Source organism: Maniola hyperantus, chromosome 6 (genome assembly GCF_902806685.2).
Source record: "Maniola hyperantus chromosome 6, iAphHyp1.2, whole genome shotgun sequence".
Lineage (NCBI taxonomy): Eukaryota > Metazoa > Arthropoda > Insecta > Lepidoptera > Nymphalidae > Maniola > Maniola hyperantus.
In genome coordinates this window covers 12,310,468-12,331,414 of record NC_048541.1, presented here as the reverse complement: position 1 = coordinate 12,331,414, position 20,947 = coordinate 12,310,468, and the positions used below count along the sequence as shown (strand labels likewise).

Below are 20,947 nucleotides of genomic sequence, written 5' to 3'. Positions count from 1 at the left end.
CCTGTTGCGGACTAAAGTAAACCTGGCTAGTTTATAATGTCTGATATGTAATAATGTTGTTTGTTTGTTGCAGCGAGCGGCGCGCTCGCAGCCGGCACCATTGCGTCTCCCTGGAGCACGGCGGCCGGCGCGCCCGACACCAATGGATCGGGCGGCGCCGATGCCAAGCACCTCGACGTTGGCGAGGCCAGCGACGATGAGAAGGTAAACATTCTTTAAGCTTATTATTCAACTAGCTGATGCCCGCGACTTCGTACGCGTGGATGTAGGTTTTTAAAAATCCCGTGGGAACTCATCCTGGGGGTTGGGCCGTGAAAAGCTAGCAGACTGACAGACAGACAAGACACACTTTCGCATTTATAATATTTTTTTAGGACTTTTTATCCGGGAAAATCAAAGAGTTCCCACGGGATTTTTAAAAACCTAAATCCATGTGGACGAAGTCGCGGGCATCCTCTAGTATACCTACTATAATATGTAATTTATAGCCTATGTTACTAACAGGGTAGTTTTCTAATAGTGAAAGAATTATTAAAATAATCGGTTCAATACTTCCAGAATTTAATCGATAAACTCTCAAAGTACTGACTGACAAACAACATAGCATCCGTATCATCCGTATCGTCTGGTGTCTACAACATTTGTATAGCAAGAAAGAAATGCGTCAGTCCGTAGAACCACCATCCTATAGCATAAATTCATAATGGTGTAGATATATTTTAATAGAAGAAGAATGTTCATCAATTTGTTGGCTGTTGCTAGTGTAATTTAAAGATGTAGGTAAAATACTCAAATACAGTTTATAGAAAACAAATGTGCAAATATTAACACGAAGATTCACATTCGAGTTCCACGGATCGAAGTGAATCACGATATTTTCGCCTGCGCGTCCGCCGCGGCCGGCGCGGCGCGGTGCGGAGTCAAGCGCGTTATTTTTATTCTCTTTGGAGAATAGAACCGGCTCTATTAATTACAATGACGCACCTCTTCACTTCGCTTTTTAGGGTTCCGTAGTAAACAAGGAACCCTCGGTCCTCGGTTAATCTCAGAGACTATTAGTGCTAGAAATCCGTAATAATATGGCATGGGTTTAAATATTAAGCACGCCGACAAGGTGGTGAAATAAAATTTTGATAAATATTTTTTTTAGGGTAGCTCCCCTACATGTAAAGTGGGGATGATTTTGTTTTCTTGTCTACCCCATAGTGTGGGGTATCGTTGAATAGATCTTTTAAAAATACTGTGGGTGTGGGAACATCATTTTTCGATTTCTAGATCCGTTTGTAAAATATGATATTTTAAAGTGCTAATTTTTATTGGAGTCAAGTTCGTTCCCCCCCCCCCCCCCCCCCCCCCTCCCTCTATCGGTCAAATGGTAGTATAGAGGAACGTGAAAAAATTCACAGCAGTAGTATATATAATCAATTTTAAAGGAAAACTATCATGGTAAGGTTCACAGGTTAAGGAGTTATATGTTTTTCGAGGATTGTGACTACGGAACCCTACACTGCGCGTGGCCCGCCACGCACTTGGCCGGTTTTTGTGTTAGAGCTTTAGTCCCGCGCATCGATTTTGGACGTAGATACCTACTGATGTTTTCCGTCCTAGCCTTGAAGGAATTAACCACTAATTTTTCAAGCATATGTCTCCAATCTTTAATCAAGGGCGCTTACCCTTAACCAGTACCCTATTATAAATGCGAAAGTGTGTTTGTTCGTTGGTTTGTCCTTCAATCACGTCGCTACGGTGCAACGGATTGACGTGATTTTTTGCATGGGTAGGTACTAGGTAGGTATAGATTAGACCTGGAGAGTGACATAGGCTACTTTTTATCCCGGAAAATCAAAACAGGATTTTTAAAAACCTATTCCACGCGGACGAAGTCGCGGGCATCAGCTAGTGATAAGATATTCTGTAGTTAGAACATAGTATGTAGAGTTAGTATTCACTCTTAATCGTAAAAAAATTATAGAAGTTTATTAGCTTGTTCTAAGCAAGTTCTCAAAAACCAATGTAGAACCAACCTATGTAAAATGAGCTCGATGGCTATCATTCATCATTGAACAAACCCCGCTGGACCCTACTCGCATTGCTGCGCCCGTGCCGTACAGCGAGCAACGCAGTTTTGACCATATTTTCAGAGAAGACCGTACATTTATCACATTATCTTTTTCATACATTGTTCGATTTCGTCAGTTCTCGTGTTGTCCTGCACAACTATTGATACCTAAAAGATTTCCTCTAACAGTCTAAAGTAAACGTTTATTTGTTTACAAGTCGAAATGCGGAAGCTATTTCAAGGGCTCTAGGTCGCCATCAGGTTGCATGCAATCTTTTAGCCGCAAGTTCGATATATTGTGTTCACAAACAGATGTTAATAGCATCTGGTTTACGTGATGAACCAATACACTAGGCTCGTTGATGTTTGGCAACAGCCAACAGAGCATTGGTAGTGACCACTGCTACGGCGCGTGCTACGGAGGTACAGGAAAAAAACATACATTAAGATGACGCCAGCGATATAAATGCTCCACTAGATGCGGCGCTTTATAGTAACATGTTCCAATGAACACCGGTGGCCGCACTACTGTCAATCGTAATCCGCTTTAGACGCAGTCCGTTTAACTACGAACAGTTAAAACAGACTTAGGTACTAACGCTACCTATACCTACTCAAATATACCTAATAGAGGAAGCCCACGACTTCGTACGCGTGGATTTTGGTTTTTTACAATCCCGTGGAAACTCTTTGGTTTTCCGGGATAAAAAGTAGTCTATGTCCCTCCCCGGTATGCAAGCTATCTCTGTACCAAATTTCGTCAAAATCGGTTGAACGGATGAGCCGTGAAAGGCTAGCAGACAGACAGACAGACAGACACACTTTCGCAGTAATAAGTAATAATTATTAGTATGGATAATGTGAATAATAATTAAGAGTTATCGCGCAAGTTTATTTTTTACAAACGGACTGCGTCTAAAGCGGATTACGATCGACAGGAGTCCGGATACCGATGTTCATTGGAATATGGAACAGCGGCGCGCGCCGCATCTAGTGGAACACTTATATCGCTGGATGACGCGGTCTACTCTCCTACAAAAATAGATCCATACTTACTGATTCATCAGTCTTATCTAATTAATAGATAGATACAGATTTTGAACCTATGTTGTATCAGCTCATCACAATAGACTAGTAGGAGCGATTTTACGAACGGCAACACGTCGGTCGTGCTTTAATTATAAATACCTAATGATAAAATCGAATTTTTATTTAGAAAATCATATCATATCTTCTTTCTGAACTAAGTTCTTAGTCAAAAATAGGGGTCCAAAGAATACCGATATCACTTACCTACAGTCAATATAATTTACAGTAGCCGGCATAAAATATCGACCTTTAGAAAGGGATTTCGGCTTCGTAGATCGTTGTCTCTGTCACTCATACCTATGTGACGTTTTGTCGGTCTCAACAAAAAGACAATACTATACGATACCGCTTTCTCTTTCCAAAGGTCGATGTACGTAATTTAATAGTAGTGACTTAATTAATTTAAATAAAAAACGCTAATTAGCAATTTTATAAAAAATGTTTAAATTTTTTTGTTTTTTTTTTCTAAAATGAATATTGTTTAAAAAAGGGTAGTTTGGTAAATGGTACGTAATAAATATTTCAATGTTTTAAAAATTGAGTGTCCATTAAAATTAAAATATTTTGAATAGGTACTTAACAGCTCTACATTTGGAAATAAAATTGACTCGATTACTTCACTACTTTTGATCATAAATCGGAGGTCGATAAGTATCTCGAGGGCATATAAAATTAAATAAGTAATGTATAGGTACCTATTGTTTTAAGTTTTCGTAATCTTTTTTTTACTTGTTGTTTAGCTATGAGCTAATGAGCTAGCTACTCAATTGTATTACGATCTAGCCTAATTATGACTAATAAGTAATTTTACTTTAACCTAAATTTATAAATGATCTTATTGAAGTTTTAAGTATCTTATGAGGTTTTATTAGCGGTTAGCTACAAAATTAAAAATATGAGCTGTAGACGAAAATCATAGAACCGATTTAGAAAAAAAAATGCAATCATATACCTAATAGGTATTCATAACAAAGTAATTCTAGAAACAACGTGGAAATTCTGTTTTCCGAAAGGCTAAGTAAGATATCTCCAGAATGAACAGATAGATTTGTAAGAGCCTTTCAGTGATTGCCATGAGAAGGTAACAAACAGACACACAACACACACTAACGATATTAAGTAGGTGTTTATTAGTGTTGATTTTACCTGTACTACTAAACAGGTGTAAATTGCCATTGAATTTGCATGAAAATAGGAATAGTACGTGCTCTACTATTGAGCAAATAATATGTAAAGGATCGAAGTTCATGGTTCAAGTGGTTAACCAGACGGCCTTCTAACGGACTACCCTAAAACCTTACCACTAATCCCTGAAATTCAAAAACCAACATTAATTTTGCCGTCATAGCTAGCTAGGGTTGTAACGAATCTTTGTTCTATATTTTACTAGCTTATGCCCGCGACTTCGTCCGCGTGGACTACACAAATTTCAAAACCCTATTCCATCCCCTTAGGAGTCAAATTTCCAAAAACCCTTTCTTAGCGGATGTTTACGAGGGTTGTAGTGCCGCAGGATGATGAATGACGACGTTGATAAAGATAATAGAAAATAGAAGAGTTGGTTATAAATAACTATTTCATGTGCCATTATTGGTTCGACCAATTTTATACTCATAATGAGTGAAAGCTTGCGCCCACGGATTCGTCCGAAATCCGAATACAATGCGCATATCAACTCTCAAAATCTCATTTTTATCTTGTCTGATTGCGAAGTTTAGAAACTTATTAACAGTAGGTAATATATTTTTAGGGTTCCGTACCTCAAAAGGAAAAAGGAACCCTTATAGTTTTTTTTGATAATATGTAGATACTTATAACTTTCTAAAAATATTAAATACGTGATATAAGCCGCACTTACGCAGAAGCTGTTTTTCAAAATTGAAGAGGCTTCGTCTAAGATATAACCAGTTTATTGTATTTTAATTTGTAGATTAGTACGGTATACCATTACTTAGATACCTACTAATAATGATAGGTACAAAATAATAAATTACATTATATACCTTCTACATAATTAAAAGTTACAACACTAAAGATGTGTTTTAACTCAGAAAGATATAAATTGCTCTCTTTCTCCGACTGTGAAAATATTTTTAATTTTAATCGCCACTCTAAGAATTGAATAATCAAAGATTTTCAAGATAATAATGTCTAAGAATGGTAAATAAATGTTCGCAGGATATGTCGGCGGCGGACGCGGAGGGCGTGTGGAGTCCGGATATCGAGCAGAGCTTCCAAGAGGCGCTGGCGATCTACCCTCCGTGCGGGCGGCGGAAGATCATTCTCTCCGACGAGGGCAAGATGTACGGTGAGTCCAGGAATACTAGAGAATCGCGACTTTAGTCAAAACAACTCTTACCTACGAAGTGTTATCGCTCAACGTTTGTGATACGAACCGCTAAGTGTGGAATGCCCTTCCGGCGTCTGTTTCCTACACGGACTCTTTTCATTCTTGCCTTAAAGGTATTCAAGCTATAGGTATAGGTACCTATAACTTGAATACGTTTAAGGTAAGAGAGGCAAGCGCGATCCAACCTAGACGTCATCATTGCTGTTTCTCAGGTATGATTGTCGTCAAGCGCAAGCGTATTTCACAGTACCTACTTAGGTAATAAAAAAAGACTTAATTTAAACATTTTTTACACTGTACAGTGTACACAATAATGTGATCAACAATTTATGTGCACTTTATACATGTAGGTAAATTGTCTCACTTTTTCAAATAGGTGAAAATTAGATAATCGAGTGACAATAATTATTTACGCTAAAACGTAAAAACTACGAAGGTTTCAAAGACGAATATGAGAAGCACACAAAAACTCAGCAGAATTCATGATCTTTCGTTCAAAATTATTCGTATTTTAGATTTCTAGGCTATAATAGGTTAGAGTACCTATATGGAGCTCTATATAGGAACCTAAGAGATACGTGATTATATCAGGTAACAAATACTAATAGATTCTTACTTTAAATCATTTGAGCATCTCACGACACCAAAAATAATTTAGAGAAAGAGAAAAGATTTTAAGTTGTTTTGAAAAGACGACATTATGAGTAATTGTGACATCCCACAATAAAGCTAAGAAAATGGTGACTGTTGGAGATATAACGATAATTATTATCCACTTCCTTGTTGTTTCTAATTTGCATCGCAGTTATTCACCATAGTTAATCACCTCTTATTATTCTACCATTGTAATGATCAGCTTTCTAATTCAATTTGCGTACATGTCAATACAATAATTGAATTACGAAGCTGTATCAAGGCCGTTCCAAAATGAACAATGGTGTAGCACGAGACAAAAGGACGGTAGGTATTGATGTGAGCCGACAAAGCGGTTTGCGCAATAGGATTCCGTGGAAAGACGTGAACCGACAATTATTATCTCGCGCGATCGGTGTGTCGCCGATTCCAGGAAGCAGAAGTGCTTTGTTCAATCTCGCCTGCAATCTTCGAAATTCAGTATCCTACAGTTACCTGTTTCAGTTTATAAGTAACAAAATGAGGGTATAACGTATCATCATCATCAACAACCGATATAATGTATATGTAAATGTTTTGTTTTAAAAACTTAACTTAAGTTTTGCCACTACTTCAAATAGTGGGTAAATGATGGTGATAAATGAGACGCCCTTCCAACATCAGTTTTCCCCCTCCAGAGTAAATAGGCATCTTCTAGGCAAGCGCGGTTCATCTTAGGCTGCATAATCTTGCCAACCGTTCTGATTGCAGCGAAGTGCTAGTCTATAAATTAAAAAAGGAACTATAAGTATCATTTAATCATGAAGAAACTAATTATTCGACATGTATTTTTTGGAATATAATGCAATGAAAAATAAACTAAACAAAATGAGTGGATCGTAATGCTGATCCCATAACAAATTGCGTAAAGTTATACTCCCTTCAATAAAAACGCTCGCCAGCACAAAAAATACTAACCCAATTTAGGTGAGAAAGACTAATGATTGCAATGCAAGCTCAGTTACTCTAAACCGAGGCGAGGAAATTTTTTCACGTTACACTGTTAACTAAAGAAGCTCGTTACCGCTACGTGACGATTACTGAAAGAAACCTTCACGAAATTAACTGTGTAAATCTCTCGTGTTTCGAGTTAATATTTTGTGTCACTTTCAAAAATAAATATTCTTATACAGGGTGGGAATTTAACAGCTTTCAAAGTTAATAAAAACTCTTTATTACACACAAATTAATATATACCTAGGACACACAATCCAGTTTCGTAGGTCCAATTTCAAGAAAGAAGTCAGCCGCCGAATCTTCCTCGGTTGGGCAGCGTTCAAGAAGCTTCGAGATGTCTTCTTGTCCAAAACTCCTCAGTGTTTGAAGACCAAAGTCTTTGTACAGTGCGTGTTGCCAGTGATGACATATGGATCCGAGACAAGGTCGCTAACTATGGGCCTCATAAGAAAGCTCAGAGTCACTCAGCGGGCGATGGAGAGAGTTATGTTTGGAGTTTCTCTACCTACATGGTCAAATCAGAAATGAGGGAGAACTAGAGCAACCGACATAGCTCTTCGGGTTGCGAAGCTGAAGTGGCAATGGGTAGGGCACATAGTTCGTAAAACCGATAGACGTTAGGGTCCCAAGGTGCTGGAATGGCGACCTCGCACCAGATTGGCAATGTTAATCATCCACTCACCATAAAGTATCATGTTTCAAAACTCGTATCTTAAACAGTTTAGTATTCTTCTGATAGTCACCCTGTGTTAACGTTATAATTGTCCTGATCGTTCATGACTTCAGCGTTAGGAATACTGCCAAGTCGTTGAGTGTTTTGAGCATCATTCGTATTGTAGATTTCTTTCATCCTGACAACATCGTTATTATTCCTCTTTTTATATTTTTTACCGTCTTTTACGAGGCAAATGATACGTTTTGGTTAGAACATCTGACTAGTAATTTCAGACTAATTTTTGCATTCAAATCATTTATATGAAGCTTTTTTTGGCAACGTCCGTTCTGTGTTTGCAACCCTGTGTTTGCTTGCGGTCTTTAGTTTACTTATTTCATCAAAATTTTGATCCATAGTTTTAGCCCCATGTTTTATAATGATTTTCATTGAGCCCTGTTTTCCTTGTATGAACATAGGGCTGCAAAAGAAATTTGTCATGCCATCCTTGTTCCATCAAATCGTTTTTTCAATCATTTTCATCATGCCTTTAGTTATTTCCTTGATAATGATTTCACGAGAGAAAAACTTTTTTGACCTCCTCCACTTAAGACGTAAATATTGTGTCATTTACTTATCTATTTATTTATAAATCCATTGAACCTTTTCTTTTTTCATTAATAATTACGAATACTTATCACCTCTGTTCAACGTTAGGTTCAAAGCATAAATGCAAATTAACCTGGGAACGTAACTTTGTAAACAAGTCTGGCAAATCGATTTCCAACCACTTCTAATAGCTGTATTAGTTTGAAACTTGATAAGCTTATGCACAGTGCTAAGATTGCAGCTAATCGAGTGACAATAATAAGCTGATGGGCATAATATTCAATTTCAAAGATCAGCAGAACCTTGTGAGAAGCTTGGGAAATATTTATTTAGCTCTAATTACAGGTGATATGCTAGTTTAATAAGTTTTTAACGCCAACCACGTAATAAAATTTCATCTTCATCATTGTTCACTGCTGGGTATAACCTATAGGTCTCTTACAGGGATTTCCTCAAACCACAGTCTTGTCACTTGTGCTATTTGTGTCCAGAGGCTTCGAGTGACTTGCCTGAGTTCGATTTGACCGCCTACTATTTTTTTAGGCGCATCTAAGGTAATATAAGTTAGTATAGTTTTGGAAATAGTCAAGTTTAAGCCGACATTTTGGAATATTATGTGCCTAGGATTTTATAGGAGGACGAAATAACACAGTTTAAAGGCCCTGAATAAAATTTAAAATATTAAAGTTAATGTCAGGTAGGTACCTAGTACGTTTAAAACCGTGCAGCATGACGTAACAGCTTTAAAAGGATTATTTCCGGCAGACGATAAGATTAAACCGGCACATTTCTTTCCGTCTATTAAATCACTTAAGGTGGGACACATCGCTTGCGGTAGATTTGTTTAGCAATTCCACCCCGGAGCCGGGAGCCGGGCAGTCCTTTAATTAAAGCGGACAGTATAATGTGCCTGACGCGAACTTAATGTGCGTCCGCCGTAATGGCGGTGGTGCCTTTAATTGTTCCACGTCAATTGTGTCCGGAACAAACACGAAATAATAGTTTGTTTCGCAGACAAGATGCTGCTATTGCAGGAAAAAGCTTTTTAGACATAGCAGAATTTGGAATGTAACTTATTCTCTAAAATAAATAAAGCATTATAAATCCCGCAATTTGCTATTGCGCTGGAACCATGTCTCATTAACATCGAAATGAAGTCATTTTGATGTCAGCCGAAATAAAAATATACTATCAGCTCCAGTGATCAGCTCGAAACTTCAGTCTAGTGCTGACGTCACTAAAATGGCGGCTACGCGCATGAGCAATTTGCGGGACTTATACTGTCATATAATATCTTAGTCAAAGGCTATCTATTTATCAATATAAAAAGCTTTTATCTATTTAGCGAGGTTCGGGTCGAGCGATAATAATTAGTGTCTGATAATAATAAACGTCTGAACCAGTATTAGATTATTGTCTGTAAATATGACTTATTGCTTTACATTACAATTCACCTCTGAGATAACATTTAATAAATAATCATTGTAAGTTGTAGTTAACTTACCAATTATGTAATCGGAACTTTGTAAAACTGCGAAGGTGTGAAAGATTAATGAACGCATCCTGAACGCATCAAATGAAAACAGTTCGACACGACTTGATGATTTTTGGCTAGTTTTTAGCGCGGAGAATAGAAAGAGAAGAATTAGAGAATAGAAAAGGACATAAAGTATATTTTGTAATCCAGATATCGAAGCGAGACCAATAATAATGAATCTATGCCAGATATGTTTTTTCGGTCAAATATGGACGGACTATTTTGTTTTTTCCCCAAAAGGTATCAAATAATATAGATCAACACACACACACCGGTGCATATATATGGATATGAAAAGGTAAAGAAAGTCGTAATAATACGAAGCCCACGCGAGTCAATAGAATAAAATAGAAACCACCACTTCAAATTAATTTGCCGATAAAACGATGTCACGCGGGCAAAATCTAGTAGTCCAATAACGTGTTTAATAATATTTGGGACTGGGAGGACGGTTTATTGTCGTAGGGCAGTGTGATGTGAAAGAACACGGTACATAATTGCGGGCACGCTCGTCGGGGCAATATATGGGCGCATTATTCGCGAACGTGTCGGCCCGGGCTTAATCTAGCCGGCGAGTGCGTCACCCGCCTGTCGTCCCGTCGTCCCGTCCGGCACCCTCGCCCTAATCTTAAGAGATATTTTCTGCTTTATGGTGTAATCCTACAGCCAGCGGTCTAGAGTTTTGAGTACAAAAGCATAAGTAAACTTTTCGAGTGAACTGTGCCTAATATTATTTAGTATGGACGGGAAAACTCGTGAATGGACATCTTCATACAATTTTGGTAGAGTTGAAAAGTTAATCTCAAGACTCTGGTCCGCGTCTCGCTTTCACTAGGTACTGGCCAATCAAAGATAAGTGTTTTTAGATAATATTGAATACGTCTTCTGAATACTGTCGACTTTTTTGAGTTTGATCTGTCCACGACCGTGGAGCTGGCAACTTCTGCAGTATATTAAGTGGTTACTTATTTGACCGTTGCAGTGAACCACGTTTGTACATTCAAAAGTCATCACATAGCCTTTAGTGAACGCGGAACATAGTTAGGTACTCTGAGCTCAGAACTCTAGACCGTTGGTAATGGGAGCAACGCCTAATCTTAAGAGATATTTTCCGCACTTAACTTCCTACACAGTTAGTGTTTGTAGTTCTTATTGTCTTGTAACCGTTTCAAAAGTTGTATTTGAGGTTTGGCATCGAATCTAGAGATGAAATGCTGTCTATGTATTCATTTTCAGTGTGATTTTCAGACATGAACACTGAGTGGTATGAAACCTTGCCCTGTGATACAGATAAGTCAACACATTGATTGTGCTTAAGTGAACAATAGAGTTAGTTGGAGCCAAACAATTTCCAGTCAATATCGAAGTTTGGCAACAAGTAAAGACATTACACACTTTACGTCAATAACAACTTATGAAGCTGTTAGGCGGTGCATTATTGCAGCGCGGGGAGGGCCGCTCCAGCCTCCACATCGGAGTAGATGCAACTCGGAAGTGAGCAGTAATTCAGCGGGGCTCGAACGATGCGGTGAGTTGTTGGGAACAGTTCGGCTACAAAGCCAGCTCCGGCGACTCCGTTGCAGGCACGTTCGTGAGTTAAGACATTCAAAACCGCTCAATATCCTGGGAGTATGAAAGTTTCGTCGGCGCACGGCTTCACGTGGTCCGGGGGCGGCGGGCGAGGGGTTCGCCGGGAGGGCTAAACTATGCGAAGAATGCGCAATTAGTGAGCGAGCGAGCGTGTAAGGGGCCCGGCCGCGCCGCTAGGCGGCGAACACAGTAAGAAAATATAAAGAAGGCCCGCCCCTTCTCCCGCGCCCCTCGTTTAGCGCCCCGCCCGCCGAAGGCATAACTCCCGATTGTCTCGAGAAATCCTCCTTAACCGTCGCCACTCAACCCTTCAGCGTCGCCCTCATCTTGCATATCTGCTGTTTGGGTCAGCGTGAAATTCTGTCCCGACTCCGACGCTTCTGTCACCGATCGTAATGTTTCTTTTATTGGGACGAGCCGTCTTTTCAATATTACGGTATTTCAAATAAATTTAACAAATTCAAGTCACTTTTACACATTTCTGTCGATGTTATATAGAGTAGGTTCTTGCAACATAACTTTCTAAGAAGTTGCTATAACTTATATCGAAGTTTCGATTGGTGACAAACACCGTTCAAGCCAATTCCAGCTTTGAAATTTCTAAATACCTAATTAGTAGACTTATCAATAGCGCCATACAAATAGATAAAACGAGATCAGGTTTCACAGAAAAAAATCCCCTAGAACACTTCTCAATGAGAGGAAGGTTCATAAGATATTAGATACGAGTATACCTACCTATAGATGATACAGAACTTATCTCCAATTAGTGAAGTCGTGCTTGCTCAAGACTCATCAAGAGTATTCTAAAACCTTAAATTAAGTAGTATTTTTTATTCAGATACAAGTTAACCAAATATCAACAGATTAAGGGCCGGTTGTTTCAACAAATTTTGACGGACACGTAACCTTTAAATATGGCGCTAACGAACGTAAGAAAATAAAAAGCGTTGATTCAGCATCTATTAGCGCTAACGTTCGTTAAAAAGTTACGTTTACGTTAACCAGTGCTGACACCATTGGTGATCGTCAAATCAGTTCGTAACTTCATACTTCTTACAAACGGAATATTTTATTTACAAATTATAATGGAATCAATTGAATTCAATGCTTTAAATGGTAGTTTTTTTGAAGATGAAAGAGAATTTTTAAAAAAGAAAATGTGTTTAAAATGCGAAGTAGCAATATCAATAACTATATGATTTAATATAAAATGAAATAAAAAAGTATACGGAAAAGTAAGTTAATTTTTAGGGTTAGTTTCGTAACCAGAATAACAATGACGAACAGTTTTTTGTATAATGAAGCAACGCTCTTAAATTAACAGATGTTAAAATTCGTCTACGTCTGTTAAATTTTAACGAACGTATCTTACGAAGACCAATGGTTTGAAACAACCGGCCCTAAGTATTTATCTAGGGGAAACATTAGAGTTTATTTCGCTAGCGCGGTCGAAAACAATCGACAGGTCATGCCCGCCAGTCGCTTCGTTAATGTGTTTCTGATGGATCTTCAATATCTTCCTTAACGTATAAATTATAAAAATAAATATTAAATTCACTGGCTTTCCTTTCGATGTAAGAGAGTGCAATTTCCTATAAATTGGTAGACATTAAAGAATAAAAACGACAAAATCAAAAAATAGGTAAACCAACTAAATATAGAACATGGAACATGTTAGCCTCAATAACTTCACGATAAAAGTGCCGGACTAGGTAAGATCTGAATGATTTTATTAACCCAGTAACCCTAAATATGCCCTGAATATTAAAAACCATTTTATTTAACAGGATCCAGGACCTTATCCATATAGCAAACGTCAAAAATATGGTCACAAGTAAAATCAACCCTCTCCCTAACTTAACAGTAATAAATGTATTAGTCATAATTTCTAACAATACTACGTATATTACTAAAAATATCAGTTTTTATCCAATTAAGAAATAAAGTAACACAACGTCGCTATTAAAAAAATGTAATCAATATTCATATATGGCAGCCGTCCGCACGCACAATTTCATCCGCGCGGGAGCAGAGAGCGTAGCGCGTCGCTGGCAACGGACCAAATTAGCTAACTAACTAATAAATAATCATCTTTGTTTTTCTATTCGCTGGAATAGAAACGTTTCGACTTGATCCTTGCAACGCACTATTTATAGAGAGATGCACACGGCGTTTCGGGTGAAGGCACTCTTAATGCCGGATTTTAGTGATGCGCCTTCTGGCACCTTGCGGTGACCGAAGAGTAAATCGATTGGCTAAATTAGTTGATATTGGAATGAAATTTTTAAATCAATTAATTATTATGTATCAAATGAATGAACCGGAGACTTGGTCAAACATGATTATGAATAGACATGAAAAAAAATGCAATCCAGGTTCGCTAATATTCCTTCTTTATCTTTCTTCAACAAAGTAAATTAAGCAATTCTTTCCTAATTTTAGTCGAACGAACTTCGCCAGTAAAACAAGATAACTTTTTGTCTGTCGAGATTCGTGCTAACAGTCGATATTGTAGTAAATTTTCAAACAAAAGTGAGTCAACTCGATTCTGCGAAAGTGCATTATTTCATGCTTTCCTGAAATAGAAACGTTTCGACGTGAACCTTTTGCAAGGAACTATTTACAGTTTACTTGGAATTTCAACCTGCAGTTGGTACATAACTACCAACTCAATATAATAACGTAGTAGGTAATGAAATGTCAAAAAGATTTTCTACTGTCGATCGACCTGTGATTCTCAATTAACGCATACCTACTCTATTTTGCAGTTATTTGATCCAACCGAAAACTGAAGAAACACGAAGTACTGAGATAATCGATAACAGCTAAAATTAAAATTTAAAAATGTTTTGAAATGAAATTTATTTATTTATCACTAGCTTATGCTCGCGACTTTGTCCGCGTGAACTACACATTTTTCAAAGCCCTAATTTACCCCCTGGTGTTGAATTTTCAAATATGTCTAGCGGATTTCTACGTCATAAAAGCTATTTCAGCCCGATCCGTCCAGTAGTTTGAGCTGTGCGTTGATAGATCAGTCAGTCAACCAGTTAGTCAGCTTTTCCTTTTATATGATAGATGTAGGACAGTATGTGCCTTGTCAAGACTCTATAGTCAGATTTTAGCAATTAATTGTCTATTCAAACTTAAACTCGGATTAACGGCAAAAAACCTTTCTGATTATATTTTGTGGCCATCGACTACCTACCTACTCGAATCGTCTACGAATACCTTTTAAAATACTTTGCGCTTCACTACGAGGTCTTGCGGTCGCGGATGTCATCCGCTGTGATCTTCGCGACGAATAACGTACGACGTGTTTATTTCTGTAATTCGAGTTATCCCTGTAGTGTCCCTAACTAATTTTAACCTAATGCCCGTCGTGAAAACTTTATGAAACGGTGCCATAATTTCAAAGCAATTTCAAGAATGTTTTCACTTAGCAGACTTCAAAAGTTTGTTTGCGAAGCTACTGCGACTGCCTTTCACTTCAAATTTTGGACAAAGTTACAAAGAGCTTACACTTAAGTACGGAGATAATATTATAAAACTTTACCGATTAAAGATGAATAAAACTTTGAAATACTTTTGTCTGACACAGGTATTAAATTCTTCACACGAATGTAACCCAACAATCGACGAAATTTTATTATGTAGATTAAAATTCCCGAATACTACTTATACATGCAACGGTAGTAGGAAGTCTAAGGAGCTTTAATAAAAGCTCATTTCCAACATCCAAAAATCCAGGGAATCAGTGTACCCAGTGGCGTGCACAGTGTTTGAAGCCAGGGTGGCATTAGTTAGGTAGGAACCTGTTTACTGGCAGGTCATAATGAAAAATATGCATTGAGCTATTACAACTGGGGTAAGCAGTGCATTTATGCCTCTATGACATGCACGCTACTGAGTGTACCTATTGGTAAAGTGCAGCAGAGACCATTAAGGTTTTGAGAATTCTGAGTTGGAAATTAGCCTCTTCTGAGTGCTTCCGATGGTGCTTGACCCACCCTCTGGGTTACAGATTGTAAATGACCAATATACATTGTTCTATTAATAATACCAAAATAGAAAAAAAAGACAATTAGCAGCAAAATGTTCCATAAAGGTTGTCGGTGATAGTTTTGCAATCTGCATATTGAATTCTTGCGTAATACGTTATCGTTCATGTAAACGAACGTACAATCTACATGTAAATGACTAGATATACGTAAGCACGGCTCAACGAGCAGCCAAGGGGTTAATTAAATTCGCACCCGCCGCCGCTCGTCGCCATCGCATTCCCCGAATTCAATGAGATTTCAATTTACTTTGCCCTGGCCCAGTCTTGTGCCGCCTCAAATTAATACACCATTGTTCAAATTAAAATCGTCAAACAACTCTTCGGTCTCTACTTTATCTGCCCTGTACAGTCTTGGAATCCGTTCAGCTTTCCGTTTTTGGTATTCTGAACCTAAGTCTAAATGATAACGTGACACTTAAAAATATTCTCATCTATCTATAATATGTCTGTTACAGAAAATGTATGTCTCTACGGTATAACAGAAGTTCTATTCAAAAACTAAAAAGTGTCAATTGAATATCCCGCTACATAGCCAGTACTATCCCGCGACATAACCAGTACTTTACCTAATAATATTTGTCAAAAAAATCAATGTAACTTGTCCGATTTTTACCTTTCTAGATAATATTTTCAGTAGCACAGCAATCTGAGGTTTTGTAAGAGAAATAAATCTCAGCTCTACAATCCTTACCACTTCCTACAAACTGCCTTCAAAGCTGTACCCGCAGGTCTTTCATAAAATGCCTTGTCATGTTTTTCTTTCCCAATGAATGCCAGTCCTATTTCTCATCGAATACCCAGTCTGCCTTTCGCTGCAGCCACTTCCCGCCACCCTTTTTATAAATAAAATATACGGATAAAAATCCTCTCTGTTAATATTTAGTATTCGCTTTTCCAACAGATCTGTTAGTAAAATATATTTCATTATCTCTGCCGATCCACCCTGCATTCCTGGCCGGCTGCAGTTTCAATAATTGAAAATAGCTATTCAAAATATTTTGAAAATTGTTTCATAACGAGATCGGCATCGGGCCGGGCGTTGCATTGTGCTGCGCGTTTTGTTTCGAGTATTTGGAATATCTCGCGGGCTATGACAATTGGCACTTCGTTATCATCTTTTATGTTATTTTGAACCTTGTTCTTTTGTGAAATGTGCAAAATTTTGTTAAACAAGTAGATATATATACAAAAGTAAAATCTATTTCAAGAACTCAAATTGTTTGATTTATACACACTAACTAAATTGATTGTTTAATTGACCAATTATTAAAGTGACGATCGATATTAATAATAATCAATCTATCTGTAATCAATCGATATGTTAGTTAGCAAAGATGTTGTTTGACAAAATAACGTTGCTTAGTAACTTATCGGCAGATTCGGCCGATATTAAAACGAGAGCATATTATAGAAACTTACAAATTGGAAAATGTAGCCAGTAGATATAAGCATGTAGCTTAAATTATATTTTTGGTATTTAGTCAGATAAAGTTACCGCTTGGCTGCGATCTCACTTAATGGTAAGTGACGATGCAGTCAAGATGGAAGTGCGTTACCTCGAAGGCATAGCATGGCAGCGTATCCCTTATTAGTTCTACGCGTCAACCAACGTACCAATCTGTGTAAGATTAAATCTTGGACTTGTGCATTCAACAGTATTTTGTCTCTCTATTACAGGAAGAAACGAACTTATAGCAAGATATATAAAGTTAAGAACAGGAAAGACGCGCACAAGGAAACAGGTCTCGTCACACATACAGGTGCTAGCCAGGCGAAAACTACGCGAGATTCAGGCCAAACTCAAAGTGGTGAGTGCATTTCACTTTGTTAACCAATTAAATTTTAATTAAAACACGGGGTTGCCTAAAATTTTGCAAGGGAAATGTAGCGAAAATAGACGTATCCTTTTATGTTGTTATATCCATTGTTTTGACTACTTAAGGATGCCTACATAGAAATAGAATAGAACTCTGTGGATGCCCATCTCTCTTAAGATTCAAGTTATTTCCTTAAGGGGTCCACAAGAGAAAATGTTGATTTAATCAGTCGATTCCGTTAACTATAAGTGATGATTTAATGACATGATTGCAATTAAGTTTTCCGTCAGACACAGGCTGACATAGCAGTGGTTGTGGCAAAATTAACAGCAAAACCTGTCGTCTAATGGACACTTAATCCAGCAAAAGGATATTTTGGAAACCTTCCTATGAGTTTAGTAACACAATTAGGTATAGGTACCTAAATGTAGCAAAGAAGTTGATCTAGAATAAATTGTTCTGATACTTTTGAATTTGATATGTGGAGGCCATGGACCTATAAATACTTACGAGGCACAAGTAATTAGGCACCTATTACTTTTGTAATGGTAAAAGTAAAAATAAACAACATATTCTAAACACATTCATAGTAGGCCGCTATTCGCTAAGAGCCTATTACGCTATTGTAACATAGTAAACATTTTAGTTGAAACCGATTTAAGAGCTGATAAACAATCTAGGACGGTGGGGTGATGAAAGAGAAGGCGATGCAGTCTATGAGCACACTGTCGAGTGCGCAGATAGTGGCGGGATTGCCGCACCCGGCGTACCACCACACGGTACATTTAGCAAGGCATGCCTTTGTGTTGGTTTACACAAAAAACGCCTTTATTGTGTTGCTTCTATCAAGGCATGGCGGCATGCACGCAACGGATAGATCAAAATAACGATTGGCTTCCAATTTAACTGTTACCGAGTGTTGGCGGCTTCTGGACTTCAACTATAAAGAAACAATATCATATTCCATTTTAGTATTGAATTCGATTTTATTTTGTCCAAGACAACTACTTATTTGAAAAACTTAAGGTTGATAAAAGCCGCGTAATATATGTAGGTACAGTGTACATTCATTGAAACCTAAGTAATTAAGAATTTGGAATTTGTCTGTAAAGAATGATATTCGATTTAAAAAATTCTATATGAGAAGAAAAACACGGTGACTGCTAACTTAATAGAGAAATCAAATTTATCAGAAAATGTTCATGTTGATTTAAAATGTGTGGCTTTAAATAATGCTGGTTTTACTTTTTAGTAGACAATATAATTAATCAAAGTAGTGTGCTTCTGTTAATTATGTTAATGTATGTGGCCGCAACTTGTAACAAATTGGATCATTTATAACAAATAATCATTTTAACTATTTAACCAAACATTACATCGCATCTTCTAAAATAGACACAGACAAAAATAGAAAAGTATTTTTGAAATGAAGGAAGCTTATTGAAAAGGTGTGTACAAACTAGGAACTGCTGACCCTAACAACTTAAGCTGATATATAGATTGTTTAAAATTTAGAATACAAACTTACATAAAATCTTACCTGATATTTTTTTCATTTCAGCAATTTTGGCAACCTGGTCTCCAAGCAGGCACGTCACAAGAGTAAGTTTAATATCCTTACAATTCGTAGAATTTTTAGATGAGCACACCATTATTGGTTCCTAATACTCTTCTCGGAGGCATAAACATTCTGAGTAGGTACCTACTTAGGCGTTATTAAAGAAAAAACTGAATATTATATATATAACGGGATATTCAAAAGAGCTAGTAAAGAAAGATTTTTGCCGAAAACGTTGACGCAACTGATCAATTTCCATATTTCTAACTTCAAAAATGACGAACTTCCATACAAACTTTCATCCCTTATTTTAACACCTTTAGAGGATGTATATTCAAGTCCATCCTTAGCCATTTACTAAAAATTTCGAGGGGAAACCACATCGGGCACACGGCTTGCAATAAAGAATAGGAAACAATTTCATTTTTAAATAAATTGTCTCTTGTTCCAGTGTGAAGCCATTCCCGGCTACAGGTTACAAAGGTGTCCCTGGAGTGCCGGGTGTGGGCGTACCGGGCGGGACGGACGTGGCACCGCCGCCGCCATGGGAGGGACGAGCCATCGCCACGCACAAACTCAGGCTCGTCGAGTTCTCAGCCTTCGTGGAACACCCTCGAGATCCAGACACAGTGAGTTAATACCTATTCTTGTTCTAAGTCATATGTCCCAGCGGGGCAGAGGGCATTTGCAGTATTACGCCATCACGAGCGATTTTGAGCTTTACCCTTAATCTCTTTCCACGTCATCCCTATCTTCCCGAATCCGCCACAACCTGACGCTGCCAACTTAAGTTGGACCGACTATACTTTCTCCTACCCTGGGTTGCGGTCGAAAGTGCGGTCCGCGCGACAAGCGCGATTTTGTTGGGTTTCTTACGTAGAGTTTGGCCAAATAAACCCCATCTGTAACGTTTACGAATCTGACACGGGTGTCAGTGACACCCATATTCTTGAGAATTCCGCAACTTGTCACTTTAGAGACTCGGTTCAGCAGCAGCATCTCTTTCTCAGTGGATATAAATTTAGAACAAGTTTCCAACAAATTACACAGCTATTGAGATTTAAGATACGGAATAAATCTACAGAGCTAACAACTTGCAAACTTGCAACATACACTAGTTTCTCAAAAATACTTCATATTTTAGATAATATTTTGTAGAAAGGGTATACCAACCTAACTTTTGCTTTATTGTTTCAGTATCCACCAAGCACAGCGCCGGCGCAACATTTATTCGTACATATAGGTGGTACTGTAACATACGCAGATCCTTTATTAGAGGTAATATTTTATTTTATCTGTTCCAAATTCTGTCACAGTCATGGTAGCTACATTTGAAACGATTGCATTGATGTAACACGCTTAGTTTGAACGCAGTTTAGTCCATGAACTTGATCACACCTTATCTTTGAGATGAATTGGTTAACATAATAATTATGTTGCCATCAATATAATCTCAAATAGTCTTTTTATCAATCAATCAGTTCAGATCATTAAATCATTTAAGGCCATACATAATTTCGATAAAACCTATTGTTGAAAGTGTTTACAACTCCTATTCCTTCAACCTGCCTGCCTGTCAACAATTGAATTTCTCAAATGCTTCCATTCGACGCCCAAGTCCTTCGGCATCTAGATCGATGGAATTAAAAGTTGCTAGAAATATTAGACCCTTGACAACTAAAAACATGGGATTGCTCAAACGATAGTAGCAAATGCGTGTCTTACACAGATGTGTTACAATTTTGATTTTCTCTTTCCAGTCAGTAGAGGTACAGCAGATAAACGACAAATTCCCTGAGAAGAAAGGCGGCTTGAAAGAGCTGTACGAGAAGGGGCCGCGAAACGCGTTCTTCCTCGTTAAGTTCTGGGCGGACCTTAACACTAATAACCTCGATGATCCTGGAGCCTTTTACGGAGTCACGAGTGTGTAAGTGGACTGTTTTATAATTAGTAGCATTTTTAGAATTTGATGTCTTGTTTAACATATTCCT

General features: G+C 37.8%; 1 protein-coding gene across 4 annotated transcripts in view; it reads left to right on the top strand.

Annotated features, from left to right (window-relative positions):
- Positions 1 to 20,947, top strand: part of sd (TEA domain transcription factor 1 homolog scalloped) — a 121,695-nt gene that overhangs the window by 95,726 nt on the left and 5,022 nt on the right. For 3 of the 4 annotated variants that reach the window (XM_069499116.1, XM_034969117.2, XM_034969116.2), the window contains 8 exons: positions 74 to 204; positions 5,327 to 5,456; positions 17,259 to 17,389; positions 18,079 to 18,177; positions 18,960 to 19,000; positions 19,408 to 19,585; positions 20,154 to 20,234; positions 20,717 to 20,883. In XM_069499116.1, coding sequence (XP_069355217.1) covers positions 5,330 to 5,456; positions 17,259 to 17,389; positions 18,079 to 18,177; positions 18,960 to 19,000; positions 19,408 to 19,585; positions 20,154 to 20,234; positions 20,717 to 20,883 — 824 coding nt within the window. In that variant the 5' untranslated portion in view covers positions 74 to 204; positions 5,327 to 5,329. The remainder of the gene's footprint in view (positions 1 to 73; positions 205 to 5,326; positions 5,457 to 17,258; positions 17,390 to 18,078; positions 18,178 to 18,959; positions 19,001 to 19,407; positions 19,586 to 20,153; positions 20,235 to 20,716; positions 20,884 to 20,947) is intronic. The other variant, XM_034969118.2, reaches the window with a different exon arrangement.